Here is a 24,227-nt window from a genome sequence, read left to right as displayed (position 1 = left end):
AAATACATTTTGGTGCACAAAAAATGTCTGAGACACTTTTTATATCCTGCATAACGAATATTAAATTACATCCAATAATGGCCTAAAGATAGAAGGCACAAATAAACATTGTACTTACAGTAGGATAAAGTTGTATTAAAATATACAGTACATACACCACTCTCCAGTGATGTATGTACTTAATAATTACACACCATACACACAATGCTATGTATTCTGAAAACAAAACTCCAGTTGTGAGTTGTTAGCCATTAAGCCATTTTAAAAACAATGATCCAGAAAATATGTTACACATTTATATTTTAGCCCAAGGAAGAAAGTCCATGATTTGTTAAGGAAAAGTAAAATGATAATAAGCAAACCAAGACTACCACTATAAATATGCAGTGGGTGGGGTATTCAGCAGTGAGTGATAGGCTCCTGAGATGTTCTTGCTGCATGCAGTAGCACTAATCACTACAACACTGTGCAGCCCATTCAACTTCCTCTGGCTTTCTTTCAGTAAACGCTTTCTTCCCCAAAGAGCAGATTTATGGAGTGTCCTGTTGACAGATTTTTCCCACCCTAGCAGTGGATCTCTGCAACTCCTCCAGAGTTAACAAAGCCTTCTTTGCTGCTTCTCTGAATAATGCTCTCAGTTGCAATTCTGCTAGAAGTGTTTTGTAAAGGCTTAGGGATTCTTACTAAATATATTGACACTTTTAGGTTCAGACGTTTCCATCACAACATTTCAACAAAATCATAAATGTGAAGTTCATGATCTCCATGGTGGAACAGCTCAGGTATATTAGGATACTAGGAATATTTGCTGTGAATATATTTCATTTTGTAGTACTGCTTCATGCACATGCGAACAATGCAAACTCCACAATCATGTGGCAAAAAAACAACACAAAACACAAAATGTTACATCTCCTCTTAAAAATAACATTTGGCTGACTCTATTATTTAACACACAGATGAGGATTCTTATTAATTGCATTAATTTGGATTTACCTGAAGTTTCAACAGTCAGTGTCATTCAGGGCTTTGTTCAGTGAAACATGGTAGCTTTCATTAAACCTGCTTTTTCCGCTCTGTTTCTTAACATTTCTGGTGTTTGATGTCTTCTCCTTTTCATTAGGCGTTACTAATTTCTCCTCTTTCAAATAACACATTTCCATTGACTTCTTGTCCTCACTCAAATGCTCAGTGTCCATGTCTTGCTTTAGGTTCGCTGCAATAACTTTCTCTGTGGAAGGGTTGCCTTTCATTGCCTGATCCTCCAAAACTGTAACAGTGTCTTTAAGGGGGACATAATCTGAGTCCACACGGATCTTCACTCTCCGTTTCAACACTGCAACACATCCGCCTAAAGACATACTCTCAAAATAAGGATAGACTGTTTCTGTAAAACAATGTGTAAAGGTAAAAAGTGGTCCATCTGTGTCAGCATCAATGAAATCCAGCGTCCCTACTTCACAGTCCAGTCTTACGCGGACTTTGGTGAGGTGATGTGAGCTGTTGAGGTTGAGGGTCTGAGTGGGAGTCGTGAGAGCTTGGTACTCTCCATCCTTGAGGCTGATACACCAGAGTCCAGCTTCTGGGCATGCTTCACATTTGGACTTTCTCAGCACTGATGGAGCAGCTACACCAACTGCCCATCTGTTTGTTTTGCCAACCTGACAGGAAAAAGACAAACCTTTAGCTTAAAATTGTGGAAGGAATTGTTATTTTTTGCTCCATTTACATGAGATCATGTAAATGGAGTGGGTTCTCTTGGTTAACTGGTGTTTCAGGCTTATATCTGTTATCGATCATATTGTGGAGAAGTCTTTAATCATCTCAGATTTTTAAAAATATCTTTTAAAAAGCCAATTAAAAACTCTTTTTTTAACCTGACTTTTACTCTAAGTTTAGTACTTTAGTTAGATTTCCATTCATATTTTATTTTATGTACTCAATGAGTAAAATTTTAAGACAGGTTCCTAAAACATTACATTTTATTCATCTTTATCTGGTTTTTACTACTATTTTGGATTTTATCATAAAAGTAAATCTAATTTTATGTTTTATATTAATTTGTTCATCTTATGGTAAAAGCCTTATTTCTCTGGTGTTCCTCTTATAAATACAATTGTGAGCGTGTTTCTTCACTTTTATATTACATTCTCTTCTATTAGCTAATGATAATTATTTTGAGTTACTTAGTTTAACATTTTTCTAGCGTGATTGCTAATCTGTTGTCTACATGTTTGCTTCTTTGTTTTTAACTTCTGAAAATAACTCACTGTTACATTTAGTGGTTTGAAAAGTAATTAATAAATAAGATTTGACTGATTAATTGATTGCTGTTTCCTGAAACATTTGCTGCTTTTTACTCATTTTCCTAAACCCAAACATGTGTAAGGCATGAAAATAACTTACAACCATGTTTAACTTGTATCTTTGGGCACTTTGCTAGACACTTCTCACAAAGACACAATCTGATCCCTTGCGGACAGACACAAAACTATACAAGAGGGTAATTCTGACAGTTACTGGCTGGAGACTAGTTGGCTCAACTAAAAAGGAAACCATCTGCTTTGAACCGACTGAGGATATCACCGGTGCTGCTCGGCATGCTGTCCTCCCCCACCCTGAAAAGCCCAACACTTACATGAAGGTGCTCTCAGAGGACTATAACTCAGCATTTGATACAACAGTTACGGGCTGGCTGATTAATAAAATCCACTCATTTGGACTAAGTCTCTCCATTTTCTGGACTTTCTCACCAATAGCCACCAGGCTGTCAGGTCAAATGGTCAAATATCCTCCACCCTCACCCTTAAAATAGGAGTGCCACAGGGTTGTGTGCTGAACCCCTTCCTCTATGCACTTTTCAACCATGGCTGTATCCCCATCAAACACCTCAAATAAAGCATGATTGTGAAATTTACAGAAGACACAACAGCCATTGTACTTCTTTCAAACAACAACTAAACATAATGTAAAAATTAGGTTAGAAACCTGGCAAAACATCTATCCTGCTTTTGAACACTAAACAGATATCTAAGGACCACAAGAAAAAACAGACAATAACCACCCAAACAGGAGCTGTGGAGAGAGTGGTACATTTTCAGTTCTTGAGAGTTACCATTAGAGACCACCTCTTCTGGGCTGATGACGCATTGAAAGTTACACGCAATCATGACAACAACTTAACTTTTTTAACTATTTAAGGAGAGCTAACCTCCCTCAGATCCAGTTGATCAGCTTCTATAAATACATAACAGAAATCCTCCTGAAAAACAGCTTCGTGGCCTGGTTTTCTAGCTAAACCAAAGACTCCAAAAAGCTTCTACAGTTTATTGTACACAGCAAAAGAAAATATTAATGGGATTAAACTCAGTTGAACATCAATACAGGATCTACAGTCTGAAAAACATTATCAAAGACATTGCTGAAACAAGAGAAAACTTGTCCTAGCTCCTCCCAGCAGAGGAGATGCTACAGATCAATTGTATTAGCACAAAAACACCTTTTCCCCCAATAGGATTTCCCAACACTGACTCATCTTCTTACTGAGCAAATAAACCATGCATGCAAAAATATAGTTTTTTTAGACAAACGTTTTATGCTCACAAGATCAGCTGATGGCTGTTACACTAAATTCTGCCAAATTCTAACTTTTACTGACAATTTTAACATTTCATTAGCTGTTTTAATGTTTTGTTAATGGGTTTTTATATTATTTTGTCATAGCCTGCCTGTGTTAAGGGTTTTGAGTTTGAGTTCTGTCTGCCCTGCCATGTTCTTTGTCGTTATTTCAGTTCATTCATGTTTATTAGATTCATCATTCATTCTTGTGTTTAGATTACTTTCTTGGATTCCTGTGTTAGATGTTTTAGTCTGTATTTCCTTGTAGATCTGGTTCCTCCCTGTTCATGTTCTTTAGGTAGTCCCATTGTTTACTTATTTCTGTTCACTTAGATGTTTCTGTTACTTCCCTGGACTCCCTGCTCATCAGTGTTAATTGGCCTCCCTCCTTCAGTTGCCTGCATTCTCACTCCCACCAGTTGCTCTTGATAAGCTCCCATTGTTCATTGGTACATTCTCCTCCCTACCCCGGGATTTATACCTTCTGGTTTTCATTGTTCACCGCTGGATCCAATGCTGACTTTCCAAATTTAATGTCGCTGTGTTCCTGCCTGTTACCCTGCTGTAAGTTCTCAGTTCAGCTATTATTAATCCTTTCTACTCACCATGCGGCTCCCACCCTCCTGTTTGCACTTTGGTCCTGCACTACCTCCACACTCCTTGAGAGTTTTATTAATACTATTTATACATTTTTTACTTGCTTGTGTAAAATGTATGTTTATTTATTTTTACAAAACAAAACAGCAGCCAAAGTCTTTGGACTTTGGCTGCAAACTTTTATAATGCCTTAAGAAATATTATTCAAGACAGGTTTAATATATTCTAAAAAAGCTCTGGCTGCTTGGAAACAAGATTTTAACAAATTAGACATAGTTTGTAAATCTTCAAATTCAAATCTTACGTAATAAACAAGCATACAGCATAACAAATGCACAAATTAATAAAAACAACATGACCAACCATTTTCTAGACCTACTTCTGCCGTACAGGGTCGCGGGGGAGCTGGTGCCTCTCTCCAGTAGTCTACGAGTGAAAGGCAGGGTGCACCTTGGACAGGTGCCAGTCCATTGCAGTGCAACACAGAGACCCACAGGACAATCAACCATGCCATCACTCATTTGCACTTAAAGACGATTTAAAGAGACCAATTAACCTAACAGTCATGTTTTTGGACTGTGGGAGGAAGCCGCAAGCACAAGGAGAACATGCAAACTCCATGCAGAAAGATCCCCAGCAGGGAGTTGAACCAAGGACCTTCTTGCTGCAAAGCAACAGGGTTACCAACTGCGCCACTGTGCAGCCCAGAAAAACCGCATGCCTTTTAGTAAAAACATGATCTTATACATGTACATACATTACAGTATGTAAATACCTCAATGTTCCAGCAGTGTACCCCTGTGTTAAAGCCTTCTCTTGCCAAAATGCAGGGATGAGGGTGGAAGCGTTCAGCGTTGGCTGGAGCAGCCTCATTTACGTGCTGCTCTGCTCTCTGTGACGGTCCGGGGGCAATATGAAAACCGTTCAGCTCTGACGACACCTTCACGGACTGGCCTGCTGTTCTGGGATCCAGTATCACCGGAGCTAGAAGATATTAGGTATTTAAGAGACATCCAAGAGAGAAACAGAGCAGATCATACAGAAAATGCATGCACGTGTGGGAGGACACTAACTATAGGGAACGATTTGTTTCATCTTCTCCCAAACAGCATACTGGAGATTCCCTAAGTGTTTTGCCACATTGATTAAAGGTCTGTTAATCCTCTCAGGCTCTGTGTCACCAGAACATGTGCTGCAGTAAATAAATATGGAAAGACAATCAGGTGGTTGGGATTCTTTACACACATATGGATGAACTAAATCTCATAAATCCACATACCTACTCATTGTATCTTTGTATTCCTGTGAAAAATAATTGGTTTGAATTAAACTCCTTTTATACTCATTTTTTACAGTAAAAAAACATCATTTGATGATTTCACCTGTAAATATTCAACTCCTTCTCGTCCTGCATGGAGCTCCCCCTCAGTCAGCTGGATCTTGTCCTCCAGAGGTGTCATCGCCTCATTCAGTGTTCTTATCATCTCCCCAGCCTTCCTTATCTTATCTTTCTCCTCCTCCTTCAGCGCATGAAGCCTGGCTGCTTCTTCCTGTCTCAAAAACTGATGAAGTTTCTCAAATTCTCCCTTCATCATCTCCTCTGTGAGTTTGGACTTAAAAAGATTCAACAAGTAAAGCTTTTAAACACATACAGACAGGTGAAGAAGTATATATTTTTCACTATTGTTAGAGGCACCTGGTTGCACTTTGATGCGTTTTGGCAGGTCTGAATGACATCTTCGAAGTTTTTTATCTTCCTGTTTAATCCAGTTAGAGATGTTTTAAGCTCCTCCTATTGTTTAAAGGGAGAATGACTTTAAAACCAGGCTGTATGGAACAAGCTGTATAAATTTTACTTGTTTTTGTATATAATTAAAATTCAATTTCTCATTTTGCATTTGAATCATTTATAAATTAACCACACATAATGGCCACATCTTTCAGCTACAGTCAAAAACAGGAAATAAACCTTGTATACCACAAACCAGGGTTCTTCAGCTTAATGTTCAAAGGTCAAAAACAAATTTCTAGAAAAGGTCAAAAGTCCAGAATAACTACAAGTTACAAGCAAACCATACAACTGATCATTTAAACATGATCAGCTTTGTTAATAAAAAATAAACTGACTTTCTTTATACACAAAAATAAAGAAAGCAAATAAACTCAACTTAAAGTGAAAAACTACATTGTAACAACAAAACAACTGAGGCAAGTTACAGATATCCAAAGTTAAAATACATATTAGCGACCTGATATGAAAAATAGCAGTTTCTGCCTGCAATGAACTGCCTAAACCTTGGACTGTAAAAGAATAAGTTTTGTTAATTTACTAATTTCTAATAGTATCATTTATAATTTTAAAACACATTTCCTGTTTTCCCCCATATTCTTTTTTTCTGTATAGAGGCAGCAACAAAGCCACAAACAGATCATAACCTGAGTGTCAGTCAAAAGTCAGATATTATTCTTACAGTATATTAAATTTCCTAAAGGGTAATTTATTAAATCGCAAAGATGTCAATATTTTCAACAAATGAATAAAAGGCTTGAATTCCTAAATGAATTATGCTTGATCTTTTGTTTTAAAGAACTGCAACAGAATATTGTGCTAGGCTAATACGGATTCTTCATAAAATGAAGAACATTATGGAGAACTCTGAGCATCCTCTTCATGAGACTGTCCTACAAGAACAGAGTGTCTTCAGTCAGAGGCTTCTTCAGATCTGCTGTAAGACGGAGCGCTACAGGAGATCCTTCCTGGCCACAGCCATCAGCATCTACAACGACTCTTTGAAGAAACCTGTATATTATCAGCTACAACAACATTTAATTTCCCTTTGGGATTAATAAAGTATTTTTGAATTGAATTGAATTGAATAATACCTTGCATCCCTTTTATTTTAATATGACTGATTGATAATTCAGTTCATTACATTTTCTTTGCGGCTCCAAACAAGCAGGTGTGGACAAAACGTAATGAAAGATCGGTTCTCATACTCCATAAACTCAGCATCTTGTTTGAGCGTCGCAAATATGAATGATTAGTTTTATAGCAGGATGCTGTGCTGTATTTAAGTCTCTCCTACATGGCTGTTGGTTGACTCTCAGCTGAGCCAGCCCTAAAAATAAGGTGTGGGCTGGGTTTGGATGGTTAGATGAGTTACCAGACCCAGATCAGAGACCAGACTTTCAGAATTGTTGCCATAAACCTTAATTAAACCTTAAAGGTTTGCACTGACAACCATGCATTATTAAAACCTGAAGTATGCTTTTAGAGTTGTTTCTTAATTATTTGTAACTATTTCTATATGTATGTTCTGAAAGTAAATGAACAGAATCCAACATACCAAAGGAAACGGAATATTATACTAGATTTCTTTGATTAAAACAATTCAAAATCACATTTCTGGGAATGGTAAAAGCAAGTCAACTCCTGTCATTACAGGTGAATATGAAGGTTAAATTAAATAGCCTGGTTTAACAAGACAGTGTACAAAAGTGTACAAAAACAAATAACAAGCCACGCATATGTATGAGAACTTTAATGTGATGTTGATACCCTGTAGGCAGATTAATATTTCTGAACTGTTTGGGTAATCAAAAGGCAGACACAAGTACACAGAAAGAAACTGGAAAGTCAACAAGCCCCATAGGTATCCGTGGTAACCATTCCAGCATTAGTGTCCCTAACTCCCCTGAGAATCTTAATTAAATCCAGATTATTTTACAAATTGATAGATACCTGTATTTTAAACTCCTGAGAAAGAAAAACATAAAACTAATTCTGTAGATAACAGCAGACCAAGTACATAAAAAAAATGCATCAAATTCAATATGTTCAATATGTAAACATCTTCAAAAAATAATCTGAAGAATGGTCCATGGTAACTGAAATATGCAGAACTACTGTATGTATGTGTAAAATGATTTCGATTGTAAAAAGTGCTTTGAGATCAAGATTGAGATCCTTCTTATTTGAGGGTTAAAGCTTTTCATGGTCCATTGTTAAGAAATTTAACTGGACTATGCTCTAAACACAGGGGTCACAATACATGTGGCTGTAGTTTGGATTTAATCAAGTAATGAAGGTTGGACTTTTGGGGTGGTTTTAAAGCTCTGGATGTTTGTGTGAGTTTGGAGTGGCCAGTGCCATCCTGTAAGGTGTTTGCCAGGGAAGCAGCCTAAGGGTGGTGGATGTATTCTATTTGATCTATTTTTCATGTGTTTATTAATAGTATTAGTTAATTGCATTTTCAATTATCATTAAATGTTGTTAACTTTTGTTTTGCTCAAATTCAAGACTAAATTGTGATTATTAAGGCATCATTTATTTGATTAATTTCCAAAGCGACCACTTGTTGTAAACTTTTCTGCTTCACAAAACATATTTGTGTCATCTGCAAATAAAATGAACATTTGTGGAATTAAGTCTTTTGGTCCCAAGCCTTGGGGGACTCCACTATTCCCAATAATTGTTTCCCATTCTTCACAATTAGTTCCCTGATGATTAGATACATTTTCATTTTCAAATTTAGCAAAGATTGAAAAAGTTACTACCAGTTATATCGAACTAATTTTTTTTTCTCTAGGCAAAATCAGATCATGTTCAATTTAAACAAGGCAGGGTCTGTTTGGATGAGAAAACAAATATTTACAGGGCATTTTGAAGATGGCTATAAAGAATCCTCCTTGTTTAGACATCTGCAGGGATGTGGCTTCAGGAAGCATGCAAATAAAGTACAGAAGACTTGAAGTGGGCCTCTCTGCCTTGGGAAAATAAGAGTTTAGATCATATAAGACTATGCTATTGAGAGTTCTTCTGTTACTTGATGCCCTTTGGTGAATGTTTGGTTTGGCTCTCTGGCATCAAGGCTACTGTAACTTGGTATAACAGTTTTCAAGCATTCTTGTTGGCAGTCAACGGCTGTGCTGGTGTCCATGAGCGGAAAAAGTTAATTCCTTCCAGCTGCTCTGTATTTCAGTCCTTCAGGATCTCCTTTATTGCTTTCTGTGAAAGAGGAAGGCCTCTCTTTCTGTTTTTTTGTTTGTTTTTTTTTTACTTTAAGGATATCATCAAAGTAAAAGTGTAAGAGAAATATTTGCCATAAAAACAAAGTCTTTAAAGCCAAGTATAAATGCACTGCCGTCTTTGGTAAAGGGGTAAAAAAAAGCTATAAAATAAATTCATATTTATTTCAGTAGCATAATATCAACATAAAAACATGCAGCAAAATCCAGCTTTTAATTTGATTACATTTATTCAGTTGGGGAAATGTGTTGTTTTTATTATATCTTCAGCATTAAAATTATTGGTGGTTATAAATCCCCCAATTTAAAGAAAAAACTAAACCCTTAGAGTTTAACGTTATGAATGACTTTCTGTTTTCCTGAGGTATAAAAATGATTTAACAATGGGGCACTCTCTTAGCCGTGCTTCAAATTGGGAAAGACACAAGAACATGCCAGTAATCAGCCAGAAAAAAGCTACTCATCTTAACTTCTTCACACTTACAATCAGAGCAATAATTTAAAATAAAATAAAAAATGAAACTGTGACAAACAAGGATCGAAGAGGACCTATTTTTGTAGTGCCACCACATACGGTGAGGAGGAAGGTAAGGGAGATTATAAACCATCCAAAGTTCACTGCCAGAGCAAATAGTGGTATCTTGGGATCAATAGCCATTAGATGCTATCTACATCCCAACCTGTTGTTTGAGAAGCATGCTAACAAAATAAAAAAATAAAAAATGTTAAATCCTGTTGCAAATGTAAATGTGGAGCTTGAAAAATGTTCTAAGGATTTTACCTGGAACTTTGTGGTTTGGTCAGATGAGGCTAAGATTGAGCTTTTCAGCAATAAACACTCCAGGTCTATCTGACATAAAAAAGAATGAATCTGGAAAAGCCTACCATCCCTACTGTTAAGTATGGGAGAGGATCTGTAATGCTGTGGGCCTGCTTCTCTTCAAAAAGACTCCAGGAACCTTGTAGGAGTGAATGATAATGATCTAAAACATTGGGCCACCTAAATGGTTTAACAGGAACAAAAATGTAAAGAAAAACATTAAAACCCAGTTCCTCAGTGTTATATATTTAGCAACCTGGATGAACGTTCAATAGCCTTTATTGTGACATCTGATATAGATTTTAGTGAGCAAGATCCTACAGCTGAGACAGAGTGGTCGGGTCATGTAAGTGAAAGAGACATCATCTTAGCAATACGTAACAATATGACAATATATTGTTTTCCTGATGTTGTGCAGCCCCATTAATATTGACCTGTTATCTTTGAATAACTGTACTCAACTTAAAGGATGGATTCTTTCAATTCTTTTTGCGTGAGATTATGTTACAGCAATAAAAGATAATTTTTTTATGCTTTAAACACATATTTAACATGGGTGACAATAAATGTGACCATAGTTTGGAATTTTATCAAGTAATTATGGTGGGTCTTTGGGGGTATCTTTGATACTGTGAATGTTTGTGTGAGTTTGCAGTAGCCGGTGCATTCCTGTAAATTGCCAGGGAAGCAGACTAAGGGTGGTGGACACCAACAGACTCAAGGACCTGATTCACAAAACCAGTAAAATGGTGGGTTTGAAGGTGGACTCTGACAGGAAGATGTTATCCAAGCTAAGAACAGAATTGGACATTCTTCAACACCAGTGGAGGTTTTCAATATGGCCATATGGGTAATTGCCCAGGGTGGCATTAGACAGGGGGGGAAACAATGTGCAACAGATAAAAAAATATATAGTTTATGCAAAAGCAGTCAATGGGGAGTTGGCATTCTAGTATGCTCACTAGACGCTCCATGCTTAATGTAAAGAAGAGCGAGACTAACTTATGTGCTTTATGTGGGACTGCAATGCATTTTGTCCAGCTGCAGAACCTAATTTTCTTATTATGATTGGTGGTGGAGCAGCAGAAGAAGGAAGGACTCACCCAGGGCAGGAGTTATGTGATAACTAACGTTGTTCTACACCCTCTATATTTTGTGGTGGCCAATCACAGGATCTCATTTGGTGAACAACCATCTCAACCACCTTACACTGTGGAACACCACAGGATATCATTCCCAGGTGTGGCAATCCAACTAATATGACTCCTCCCTTTGACCACAACAAACAGACCACTTCACTAATGCCACTTATATATTCAGAGCTGTCAGTCTTATCTATTTTTGGGACACTTTATATTTTATTTATACAAATTACAAAGATGGTTAAATTATGTTTCCTGTTTTCCATTTTTCTGTTTTACAGTTTACCTGAGCAGCTGTACCACCCTAATTTCCCTCTGGGATTGATAAAATCTACTGATCTGATTCCAATTCTGAAAATGTTCCAAATTAAAGCAACTAAAGATGAGGAAAAAAACGAAGCTCAGGTCAAATTTATGATTAGTTAATGTTTAAAGAAAGAAAAGGGGTAAAATTCGCAGGGTCAGGTGACAATATTTGTAACAACAAAAATAAAAGCCATTTCTTCATATTTAAACTTCCAAATCCATGTTAACTTGTTGTTTTTTATCCTAAAGCATTTATTTAGCTATAAAAAACAATTATATGTATCAAAGGTCAATGTAAAATGTTTGTCTCTGATGCACTTAAAGCAGCACCAAATGCCAGATTCCTACCTTGCAGTCAATGGCGGCCTCAGCTGCACGGTAAACCCTGTGGCATGCGTGGCTGTCAGCTGCACATTGTTCACATAAGGGCTCCAAGTCATCCAGACAAAACAAGGACAGGTACTCCTCGTGTTCTTGACAACATTCTGCAGACTCAAGTGATGAGGGAGAAATAACGCCTGCCTCTGATCCATGCAGGGGTGAATAAAGAGAGGCCTGGTCACTCATGGTGTTTCTAACAGACAGGAAGACAATTTAGCTTGTGAGAATGAAGCAGTGAGGGAAACTGGGGACTAGAGAATGGCAAATGGGAGATGCAGTCAAGCATTTTGATACCAGGATTGGTTGGCACGCATCTATTTAGAAGAAGTGAAGTTGAATAACAGAATATCTGATTACAGTCTTCTCAGCTGACGTGTCTCCACCAGATGAGCCTATACATCACCGTGCAGTGTAGATCAGACTGTCCTCTTTAACTCTGTGATTTATAGTAGGTTTTCACATTCCTTATTGTGCCTTAGCTGGTCTTTAACCTCCTAACTGTGGATTTGTCATAGTAAAAAGAAAGAGCAAGGTCTAGATATAAATGGTCTGGTCTTCAACAGGTTCTAAAATTACTTTCATATAACTTCAAGTCATGCTACAGAGTTAAATGTGTAAATATTCACTAAACAAAGGTAAAGAAAACTGCAAACTTTGTAAAAAATCAAGTTAAATCATAATTCTCACTATTAGGATTCAAAGTGGGGCTTCCTTGTTATCATGACTGCTATTCAGAGTCTACCTTAGTTTTTAAGGTGGTCAACTGGTTACAAAGTCATGCTGTTTGACATATAACTCTTCTGTATGGATCCAGTTTCTTTGCCCTTTAACTCTCTGAGGTGCTCAGATCCAGAACTCACATGAAACAGATCCGTTTCAGACATGATTCATATTTCATTGCCTCCTATGCTCATATGTATCAATATGATTAATGAGTTTAGGGTGAAACATGCTAAATGAGTAGTGCAAAGTATGTACCAAAAGAGTGTCGAGTAATAATATGTTATCAAAACAAAAAATTTTTATTTATAGAGCATGTTTTTTTTTATGTAAAGGCATGTCTAAACACACAATAAATTAGTTTGAGTGCTCATAAAGGATCTCTTGAAAATATATAAATTCTAATAATAATCAACTATCAAACGTATTTGAAAGACAGTGAATTAAAATTAGGTTTTAGGAGTGATTTAAAAAAAACTTTAGTCTGTGTCCTTGGACCTTCTGGTAGCAAGTTTTCATTTGACCTTAGTGGTCTTAAGGCCAAATATTGGCGTAAGAGTTGAGTCAGATATCTTGTAGCTTGACCATTAAACTGATGTTTCCTGTCTTGGAATGTAAGCTGGCATTTTGAAAAACACGTGTGAAGTGGGTGTTAATGATTGAAAATGTAAGGGGAACATTGAGTCCTGTCATGTCTAGTCAGTTTAATTTTATTGTTAGAGCACATTTCAAGTGACAAAGTAAACTCCGTGTGCTTAAAAGGAAGTAAATATAAAAGCAACCAATCAAACTAATTAAAAGCATCCCATCTGGCACGTTTTCGAAGTATGTGTGCCGCTTTTGATGCATTCCTCTTCTGAACAGTGCATGTGTACTGGAATCAGTGGTGTGGAATTTACAGTGCTCTGCTGCCTCAAGATAGGGTATGTTAGTTTTTCCATGATGTTGTATCATTATATTTATGTTTTTCATGTTAAAATATGAGTCAGGAAAGAAATTACAGCTTTCAATGAGAGCCCTCAAATGCTTAGACAATTATTAGCAAAGTTAATCAAAAGTATGCACATACGCTTCAAGGTAAGTCTATTTAAAGCCTCTGCATTGTTCAGCACAGAATTGAGTAATGTTATTATAGGGTGCACATATGTGGTTTGCACAGTGTGTTATTGCTCCGGTGCTTATGCGGCAGAATTTTTTCACAAATCAAATGTATTTTCACACCACTGAAATGAAAGGCAGACATACAATAGGGTGACAGGGGTGTACCAGGGAAGAAATTGTAGAGAGCTTTGCTTACTCTTTTTTGTCTATGTTAACAGATGTAACATCCTGGATCAACTAGAGCAGTGATAATGTGGCCTGGCTCATCCCAACATACAATAAATGACAAAGAATTGGCCTGATCATTATACAAAGTCATAATCTTTCATATTTCATGAGAGTTGGCTGCCCAAAACATGGATCAGAACCACAATCAATCAAAATCTCATTAAAAATTTTCAGAATATATGATTGAAACACTTTTATGTATATATTTATCTCCATAATTCAACAGAAATACCAAACTACCAAAACAAATCGGCTCTGGCATAATTTGCCCTGATTTTGTTCCTTCCGACTTTCAGTTTTTTACCTGTAAACAAGTAATTCAACCATGGCTGTTTAATTTTTTTATAGCATTCCAATGAAATATATGAAACAATTGTCATAAAACTGTTCATATCTCAAATGTCAAACAGGACCTCTGTAAATTTAGTGCAACAAGCTGATGATATGACTATAATCATCTCAGACGTTTGCAGACATACGCCTTAGAAATGACTTCCTTATTTCAGTAACGTGATCTTCTTCCTGATTCCTCTGTTTACCATTTCTTCAAATAAGCTGGGATATCAGGGCATCAGGGAGACAGTTGTTTTTCCATTTCTTTTGTCTCAGTATTGACTGTCAACACAAATTAGGCTTTATTGAGGCCTGCAGAGTAAAATGGCATGCGACTAATGGCAGAGGTCGGAGAAGGCGTGAGGATACACAGAGGGCCAGAGACAGAAGAGGTTGAAGCAAAGCAAGAGTTACACGAGAGAAACAGACAGGTGGCGAAGGATTCATTAGAGGAAAACACATCACTGGGAAGAAGACTCATGCTAACCTCCAGAGAACACAACTACATCTCTGGAAAACGTCTTAAAATAAGTGTTTGGTTTGATTATATGACGGTTTACTTTCAGTGTGATTCAATCTTTTATTACCTTTTTGAAAAGGAAACTGTTAGTTGAAAATGTTGGTAAAATATTTTTAAGAGCGACGGTGAACTGCTAAATCAAAGATCCCACTTTTTCACATTTTCCCTCTGTTTGCCATTGTTTCCTAGGGCTAGAAATATGTACCTGTGATCAAATTTTATTTAAAGGGTTCTTTAATACTATAACTGATTTCATGAGCATATCTCAATCCTTTATGCTTCTGCAGTAACAGGAAGCTGAAGCGGCTCACTAAAATGCTAAGCAGTCCTGGCCTGCTAACACCAAAGCAATCTCAAAGCATTTAGACCATATTTAGAGATAATTTGGCCATTTTTTTGTAAAATCCTTCTATAATTGTTTAAAACCACCTATTTAAAGCCTATTTGTACATTTTACAAATGACTTCACTGATTTTAAACAGCGATGTTACAGACATCCTGTATAATCTGATTCCTCACTATCAGAATCATTACTGCTGTCATCTGCTGAAACACCTTAGGAAGGAAGACACAGAGCCCTCTGAGCCCTGCCCTCTGATTCAGCACGCTGTGAGTCCATTTCAGATTTTTTCAAATTAAGAAAGTGTCTCTATGGTGCAAAAACTTAACAGTACTGATACAGGATGTCCTACCACATAGTGGGATTATCATGGAGGGGACGTTGCCTCAGTGCATGGATGGGACCTGGTCATAATGCCATCTGCAGGTGAGCACCAGTTTTACAACGGAAAGCCAAAGCACCAGAGAGGTAAAAACTGTACCTACAGGCTCTCTGACCTTCATCTGGTTCCTCCACTGCAGCATCATCTAGTTTGTTCATCTTTTTGTCTGTGTGTGCATTACCTTAGAACACATAAAGCGTTAAAGATGGTTAGAGCTGTAAGGCAGAGTTTGTCCTATCTGGCTGCCACATCTGCACCTCCATACTTGAGCATTGTGCATTACAACACATTACAAGAATATTCCTTTAAAACAGATAAATGTGCTCAGATTTATCTTTTTTTTTTTCTTGTTTAAACAGCTTTTTTGTGCTTTATGTAAGCCAGGTGATAGACTGGTCTGAAAAGACTGCCCTACAGTTTCTTGTCTTCATACAGCATCCTTACAGAAACCCTGTGTGTCTGGCTACTGACTATACTGTAGTTCCCTCATCCCTGCTCTCAAATGTGATCTAGAAAAGTATTTAATATGAATTTATCTCCCTTCTGTCCTCTTTGTGTTGGATCATCTGCTGTCCTTCAGCACTCTGGCATGAAGACTCCCCAGAATCCAGGGCTTTCTTAGATGCTGTGCTTTCCGTGAAAAAAGTAGTTTCAAGCAGGAGCATATCCAGGTGGTTGTGAGGTGGGGGTGAGCTCCAATCAGGAACAGATACATGGAGATATTTTAGAATATTTAGATCACTGTTCTTGGCAATGTTGTAGTTAATTTAAAACAATTGGCTTCCTGGCCCCAGTCCGGCTTTAAGCAGAAACCATAATTGCAAAAAATATATATTGCCTACTTTATCCATTTCCAAACCAGTTTGATTTGTGTTTTGGTTTCCTTTACCTGCTGAAACACCCAATATTGTCCAAGATTCAGCCATATAGTTGATTTGAGGTGAAGTACAAGTTTTAGAAGTTTGTCCTCCTTAATGATTATTGACCCCCTTTGAGCAATGCCCCAGTAGAACTGGGAGCAAAGCTGCCCACAGCATGTTGGTGCCACCAACAGCTGTGCAACTGATACAGCTTTCTGACTGAAAGCCTTAACTTGATTCCAAATATTATTATTTTCATTGAAGGCAAAGAGCTCAATCTTTGTCTTGCCTAAGTTTAACACTTTTCTCCAGAAGTTTGTGTCAATATAGGAAGGTGCACATTTCAGCAAAGCTTGAAGGGTTAGTCATTGTAGCAGAGGTTTCTTTCTTGGTCAGCAAAGCTGTAAAACACACATTACTATGGACAGTGAAACTGGTGTTTCAGCATCCTCCAGTTCATGGCATGCTTGAGCTGATTTTGTTTCCTTTCCAACAAATTTTTTTATAGAAACAGCAAAGAAACCACTGTGGGTGGACAAACCTTTTTAATGGTTCTTGTGTTTTTACTGAATCTTCAAACCACCTTGCTTTCATTTGAAGGGGTACAGCCTTGGACAAAGGGTTCAAAAGTAGCAAAAATGGGTTTCCAGCACTAGAATGATTAAAATCTTAAATAAAAACTGGTTTGGAATGTCTGAAGCAGGCTCACAGTAAAATTCAGGAATGACCTCCAACTTACTGAAAGTTTACGAGCTACATTTAAAAGCCATGTTTGTGCAGAAAACCAATACTTTTTTGTTTTAATTTTACTAAATCTGCCAGTAAGAGTGGTCCAATATCCAGCTACTTGCTCATATAAAAAATGATCAAGATACATCTGAGTAAGGGGTATTTTATCCAATGCCAGTGGTGCTAAATATGTGTCACAGTATTTATAGTTTTCTCCCTGTTTGGGTTAGAAAAATAGATTTACAATAGATTCAAATCACATCATTCAATTTTTTTAAATTAATGTCCTTGTTATTCTTCTTTCCTTTTTAAACCAAGAGACTCTCCCATTGATTTTTTGTCCGTGTCTGATTTTATTATATTTCACTTTTCAAATCTTTATGTTCTCCTTAATTCACTTTTATCTTGTTTGGGCACAAAGGTGTTGGTGGGAATGGTGATGGAGGAAATTAAATCCTACCTGAAGGAGACAGTATTCCCTAGGATTTGTACATATCGAAGCAGGAGAAGGAAAACGTGGATCAAAGTGAGAAGTTTTGAAAAATAACATAAAAGGTAATATGTTTTAGTGAATCTATGTAAACAGATGAATTATGCGACACTTTGTTGTGTAATTCAGTTGCTGTCTGAGGTCTACCTGGTGGTAAAGTGTCAGGTAAAAACAGCCATGTTAGGTCTGAAGGAGAAGCTGTCACTTTATCATTTGAGCATGGAAAACGTGTCTCTGCTGCACTCACATCAAGCCGGCCTGCTGCAGGGTTGCATGGCTAACACAATCACAGGTGATTTTTACTGAGGGCAGATGTCATAACAGAAGCTTTCTCACTGCTATACTTTTTTCTTCTCACCCGAGAGGACACGTATGAGCAAATGTTAAGGTCCCCCCAACTCGTCATCATTCCACAACACATCCCACAATCAGAGAAACAGCCAAGAGGTCCATGATAACTCACGAGGAGCAGCAGAGATCCACAACTCAAGCAGGGGAATCATTTGACAGTATAAACATTATTTGTGTATTTCACTACTCTAACTTTTCTGGAAAAGAGAGAAGAAGAAAGCCATTATTGAAAGAAGAATCTGTAGGGACCGGGCAAACATGTGGAAGAAAGTATTCCTGCCAGATGAGTTTTTGGCTTATGTATAATGCTATGTGAGGTAGAAAACAAACACTGCACTTCACTCTGAACACCCTTCCCCACATTGAAACATAGTGGTGGTAGCATTACAGATGCATTTCTTCTGCAATGTCAGAAAATGTATTCACAGTTGATGGAAAGATGGATGGAGCTAAATAAGGGGAAAAAATAGAGCCTGCAAAACACTTGGGACAGGGGTGGAGGTTCACCTTCCAGCAGGACAACACCCCTAAACATAGAGACAGAGCTACAGTGGAAAGGTTTACAGCAAAGCATATGTTACAATGGTCTAGTCAAAGTCCAGACCTAAATCCAATTAGGAATCTGTGGCAGCACTTGAAATTTGATCTTCAAAGTCTTCAAAGACCTCATCTTATCTGACTTATAAAAAAAGTAATCCAGGCTGCATTTCTTGATTTATGGCAGAGAAATACCCAAAAGCCTTGTTGGTGCAACTGAAACCAAAGGCGGTTCTACAAACAATGTGCTTGTGAGGACAAAATAAATATCCTGGCATCACATTTCAATTCTTATTTGTAAAAAATATCAAAAACTATGTAAAATCTTTTTGCCACTTCAAAATTATACACTACGTGGGTAGTGTTGGTCTGTCAAACAAGATCCGAACAAAATACACGCTATAAGAAAAGATCTGGGAAAGTTCAGGAAGTATTAATGCTTTTGCACAGGACTATAAAGGTTTTCCCCTTCTAGGTGCTGATGCTTCTGAGCAGCCTTCGACCAGACAACTTGGATAGGCTGGAGCTGAGCTTGGAGACATGGACACATGGAGAGTCCACAGTGAGACCTGGGAACCTTCATTACTCAACGCTCAAGATAATCTATACAAATTTATGGTAACTTCACAACCAGCAAAAAGAAAGGCGGCCCTTCAAATATACAGACATGTCAAAGCCCCCTCTGCTCTCCTTTTGTATTTAGGTGGTCAACGTGAGCTATGATGATTTGAAGGCTGGTCTCAGACTCAGAAGAAAAACATTCTTCTCAGCTCACAGCGGTTCTGCTCAGAGTTAGAGACAAAGTGGTAAAGGTGTGTAAAAAGGGAGGCTTAAACAGAAAACATAGTGCAACAGTGTTCTTCATTCTGTAAAATTCACTGTATCTTTTAAATTTTTGCTTTCACACAGAACTCCGCTGGTTCTGCAATCTAAATTAATCCTGGAGATGACCCTGCTGATCACACCACCAGCATTTGAACAAGGAGTGAATAAACGGGTATGTATTTTGCATTTTTAATGTGTAAATGTAATTTTAACTCTGTTTGTTACTCGTTTTTATTCATAACTCTGCTGAATTCAGGATTTATCACATCATGATGCCATGATCAACAGAGAGGAAGTCCTCAAGATCCAACCAGACCTTATCTTCAACTCCATCCTGAGAGAAAACCTGTCCTCTTATATCCATTCATGTAAGGTTTGTAGATGAACAAACCCTAAAATGATTTAGTAATTACCCAGTCTTGTTGGTTTCCAAACTGGGGTGTTTTATTTTGTCCTGCAGAGATGAGGTACTGCCTGCCACAGACATTTATCCCTTTCCCTGTCTGTGCCAACAGCCAGAGCAGCTCCAGTTCTGATCTTTTTGAACCAGGGTACCATGAAGCACTGCCCCACAAGGTCTGCCATCAAACACCCAGCTACATGTCTGAAGACTCTTCATAAGATGCTGAAACGCTCTGCCTGAGCACTGTGTCTGATAGGCAGGACACATTGGACAACTCAGGAAAAACAATTGCTGCTTCACAGAGCGGAAGCGGTACTGCTCTGAGTCAGAGAGGAACTGCACAGGAAGCAGGAACATTTAGCACAATGTAGATCACAGCTGCAATCATCATGTTCTCTGTAAAATAAAATAAAAAGAATGAAAATAATAAATGTTTTTTTTATTCGAGAAACAAGAACTTGGCGGCTGCAACATGAATTATAGGCAGGGTGTGATTGCTGTCATGGAAATTAAGATTTTTTTCAGTTTCCATAATAATTTGTGATATGCAGTGTTTTTAATAAAATGTAAATAAAGGCAGATAAAGTACTTACTTTTTGAAGTAGTACCCCTTTTACTGTGTTTCATTTGTGGAGAAATGCTCTTTTGCAACTTAAAGTTTGCATTAAAAGAAAAACGTGATGGGAGGGGTGGTTATTTCTAATAAAAACGCTACGTTTTGGATAAATAATAACCTTCCCACAGAGTTTCTTAAGGAAGCGTTCCCTAAAGATTTCCGCTTTCAGATCCGTCTGAATCTACAGTTTTGCTCTTAAAGGGGAAGATGGAATAAAGCACAAAGCGGCATTATAATCAGTCGACCTGCGTGTTTATGTTATTTATTTAAGTGAGGAAAATTCCTACTTAACTATATTCCCGGATTTGAATGCTATGAATGTTTTCACCCCATAGCCCGGAGGCTATAATAATATTAATATAACATCGAGTTCCCCTTGAAGCGGCCCTGTTCTTCCCCTTTAAACCCAGAACATCCGCCATGTCGGCACCGTCGGCGTGGACAACAGCTTCCTCTGCATCCTCCCTCTCCTACTTTCTGGTTGCCTCTATCTGTCGCGTCAACTACGTCTTTTTCTTCTCTCTCTCCCCTTCCTGCCATGCTCCGGGTTACCTCGCTGCTGCTTCCCCTGCTGTTCGTCCTGCTGCCGGGCTCAGGCCGGGGATATTTCCCGGAGGAGCGCTGGAGCCCCGAGTCGCCGCTCCTGGCTCCCCGGGTCGTGATCGCGCTGATCTGCCGCAACTCGGCTCACTCTCTGCCGCTGTTCCTCGGAGCCATCGAGCGACTCAACTACCCGAAGGACCGCTTAGCGCTGTGGTGAGATTCACAGACGTGATTATACACGAAGATATGTTATAGTTTAATTTATGAACTAGGGATTTTTATGGTTATAAGTAACGTTTAATTGTGTTTGTGGACGTCGCTGCCAATAATCGCTGATAACTTTAATCAGCATGTTGGGACATATTAGTGGAGCTACTTTAGAGAAACGTGCGCTTTATTTGCAAATATCAAATGGTTACAATGAATATGCAAAGTAAAGGTTTTCCATCGCCGGGGTGTGGACCTGTTTACCCGGGGAACAGGGTACATGAGGCGGGGTCCGCCTGCAGAGACGTGCGCTGAAAAGTTCCATTCAGTCACAGATCTTCCCTCATCCCCCCCTTCGTTTTCTCCCTTCTCTCCCCGCTCCTCATCCTCACCGCCCTCCTCCCTTCCCCTTCCACATACTCGTCCTCTTGTCTGAACTAGAACCAGAAGTTGTCTGAAAAAGTTCTTGAAATGAGCACCTGAGTTTGAACCTCTTGCAGAGATCTAACTGAACTGGCCACGGAGTTTGTCTGATAAACGAGTATTTGCAGGAAGGAAAAAGCGTTGCCTCAGGCTGTTCTGTCATCCTGCACATTCTTGATTCAGCTCGCTCACTTCCCGCTTCTGTCTTTTCTTATTTATTTCTCTGTCATAAAATGTGTTTCTGATGTTTTAATCCCTTCATTAGAATTCAAACCTGACATGTTAAATCTGTTTCTATTTCATGGTCCAGTTGGATTAACAAGGAAACCGTCGGTGCAGCACAGAGGAGCTTGTGTTACAACTTTGAATTTGGCTTCTGATGAATATTGGTGTAGGTTTATGTGTTGAGCTTGAGCTTGAATTTGTTATCTAATTGTCTATTAGCCTAGTTACAATCTTGATGTTGAGGACTTCTTTCATAGTTTGTGTCCGGAGGTTCTACCCTGCTGTGGCAAGCAGCTTTTTATGTTTGCTTTGCTGTTGCCACGAACTTCAGTGTGTTTTCTGGGACAGAGAAGCTGAAAAATGTGGCAGGAATTTGTTTTTAGTCCCCTTTACTCTGACACCATGGAATACAGTCCAGTGAAATCAGTTGCCCTTAGGAGTGACCTTATTAGTAACTAACTAACCCCTGTGTCTGATGTAATCTTAACAAACAATTGTTCTATGCATTTAGAAACAATATATGTCCCGTTTACAGTTACAAGCCATGCAGGAGGCATGGCAAACATGTGGAAGAATGTGCTTTGGTCACAAGAGACCGAAATTCAACCAGACTAAACAAAAAACACCAAAAGTACAGCCAGAGCGACAATGGGATGGTTCAGATCAAAGAACAATCTAGTTTTGAATTGGCCTAGTCAAAGCACAGACCCTAAAACACATTTGGAGTGTGTTGAAGGATGTGTAGATTGATGTTCACAGAAGTTCCCAGTCCAGTTTGACTGATGTTGAGTTATTTGGCAAACATTTTCAGTCTCTAGATTTGCAAAGTTTGGGGTCAAAGATACCCCAAACTTTCAGATATTGTAAAAAATGAACAAGTCCTAATGAAGCACATTGAAGTTTGTGGTTATGATGTCACCAAATTTTAAAAATATTTAAGGGATGTTTTAAATCTTCTCTCTGTGAAAGAACTCTGGCAGAAATGTTGCAGTACTAACTTTAAAAGTATCTGAAGACATTAACGTGACGTTTTGGGAAGGAACACTGGGCAATAGAGTCCAGCAAGCATGCAAACCACCTGATGGTGTGTCTGGGTTTAACTCTGACATGATGCCCAGTCATAAATCAGTTTCCATCCTCTTTCTCTTGTCTCAGCTCGCATATCCGTTAAGCAAAGTTTTGCAACTCCAAATATTTACTCCTCACAAACACTTTTTTTCTTTTTGGTTTGTTTAAATCACTGCCTCTGGACATTGAAAACCGCTCAGCAGTCAGATGCTCCTGCCAGCGTGCCGAAAGCTAGACAGATGCAGCGAAGATGAAGAGGAAAAAGATGGATTGTGGAGTTGGTCACACGTAGGCATCGAGATGACACCGTTGTGTTAACTTGCCACAGACACATGGGAAATGAACAGCGGCAGCACGCTGACTGTCACTACGTGACAAGGCTTGGAAGAAAATCCTTTTCTGTCATATTTACACATTCTTTCACTCGCTGGCTCTGTTTGTCGTTGCCCTTCCCCGACACTCGGGGATTTGTTCTGGCAACACAGACAGCAGATGAATGCCTTGCTTTTTTAGCCTCACGGTCCAGTCGGGTTTTGTTTTTTTTTCGGTTTTTTTCCCCCCATTGTTAACGGTAGCTATGCTCCAATAAACAAGACTTTGACCAAATTAAACAATCGTGGCACTAATGGGTAATCACAATATTTTCTTTGCATTATGAAGAAACTGGAGTAAATTTCTGTGCATAGAACTGAGATGCAAAGAATACCTTCATCATTAGGTCCATATACTGTAGTTTTAATGCTGAGAAGCTGTTAAAAGTATTTCTGTCAAGCCACTTTCAGTAACTAAAGCATCATCAGTGGCCCCCAACTTTATGTAAACAGAGGAAGCCACTTCCTGTCCACATTTGTCATGTAAATAAATATATCTTTACTCCTTTTTTTAAATATCTGGGAACTTCTGATTAGTAACAGCTGACTTTTGATTTCCCTGGAGTATGAATAGAAATTTGACAGAGCAGTCACCATATAATAACCACCACTAAAGACACCATGCTTTTATAGTATCACATTATTTACAGTATTAACAGTACACATATGCATGTCAGGATGTCATTCACCAATAAGCAAATAGATGATCACATTGCACAGTACTTGGAACCGGGCCTTTACCAGCTGAATTACATCCATTTTATTCTCTCCATTCACACAAATTGTATCTTATTATGCTGTCATTTCTAAAACAGCTGCTGCAGCTTCTTTGAGTCTTTGAGCCTGAAATTTCGACTGAAGTGACAGAATGCATTCAGCTGCAGCTTCATCTGTGGTGGAGCTGCAGACCTACTTGCACCCAGGAAAGATCTTCTGGGTGCAAAGAAAATGGCTTAATCTCTTAGTTTGAATGGCAAAGGCGTAATATGGCTCCAGCAAGTATTAAGTTTAAAGCCAGGGGAGAGACCTACAGTACCGGCATCAGCTCCCCATATTGAATGTG

The 24,227-nt window shown here is 38.3% G+C and overlaps 2 protein-coding genes and 1 long non-coding RNA gene across 3 annotated transcripts in view; 1 reads left to right on the top strand and 2 right to left on the bottom strand.

Moving 5' to 3' along the window:
• Nucleotides 1-119: 119 nt before the first annotated feature.
• LOC124868895 (E3 ubiquitin-protein ligase TRIM39-like) lies at nucleotides 120-12,126 on the bottom strand. The gene is made up of 7 exons (XM_047366533.1): nucleotides 11,860-12,126; nucleotides 5,912-6,007; nucleotides 5,598-5,828; nucleotides 5,495-5,517; nucleotides 5,289-5,407; nucleotides 4,991-5,199; nucleotides 120-1,661 (listed from the first exon to the last, which is right to left on the bottom strand). The coding sequence occupies exons 1-7, from the start codon at nucleotides 12,076-12,078 to the stop codon at nucleotides 1,005-1,007; spliced, it is 1,554 nt and encodes a 517-aa protein (XP_047222489.1). The 5' UTR covers nucleotides 12,079-12,126; the 3' UTR covers nucleotides 120-1,004.
• A 7,395-nt stretch (nucleotides 12,127-19,521) lies between these two features.
• On the bottom strand, nucleotides 19,522-20,637 carry LOC124868186. Its single transcript, XR_007038270.1, has 2 exons — nucleotides 20,305-20,637; nucleotides 19,522-20,107 (listed from the first exon to the last, which is right to left on the bottom strand). It is a non-coding gene; the product is annotated as an uncharacterized LOC124868186 (long non-coding RNA).
• Nucleotides 20,638-20,739: 102 nt separating this feature from the next.
• LOC124868184 (procollagen galactosyltransferase 1-like) overlaps nucleotides 20,740-24,227 on the top strand; it is a 30,265-nt gene continuing 26,777 nt past the window's right edge. The window contains exon 1 of the mRNA XM_047365081.1: nucleotides 20,740-21,083. Within this exon, the coding sequence (XP_047221037.1) occupies nucleotides 20,866-21,083 (218 nt within the window). The 5' untranslated portion in view covers nucleotides 20,740-20,865. The remainder of the gene's footprint in view (nucleotides 21,084-24,227) is intronic.

This window comes from Girardinichthys multiradiatus, chromosome 5 (assembly GCF_021462225.1).
Source record: "Girardinichthys multiradiatus isolate DD_20200921_A chromosome 5, DD_fGirMul_XY1, whole genome shotgun sequence".
Taxonomy (NCBI): Eukaryota; Metazoa; Chordata; class Actinopteri; order Cyprinodontiformes; family Goodeidae; genus Girardinichthys; species Girardinichthys multiradiatus.
Note: the sequence above shows the minus strand (reverse complement) of the source record. Positions and strands in the feature narration are given on the sequence as shown.

Coding starts and splice junctions, on each gene's coding strand:
- LOC124868895 (XM_047366533.1), bottom strand. CDS start 12,078: ATGAGTGACCAGGCCTCTCTTTATTCACCCCTGCATGGATCAGAGGCA. Junction 6,008..11,859: donor AGGCCGCCATTGACTGCAAG/GTAGGAATCTGG, acceptor TTTAAACAATAG/GAGGAGCTTAAAACATCTCT. Junction 1,662..4,990: donor TACACTGCTGGAACATTGAG/GTATTTACATAC, acceptor TTTTCCTGTCAG/GTTGGCAAAACAAACAGATG.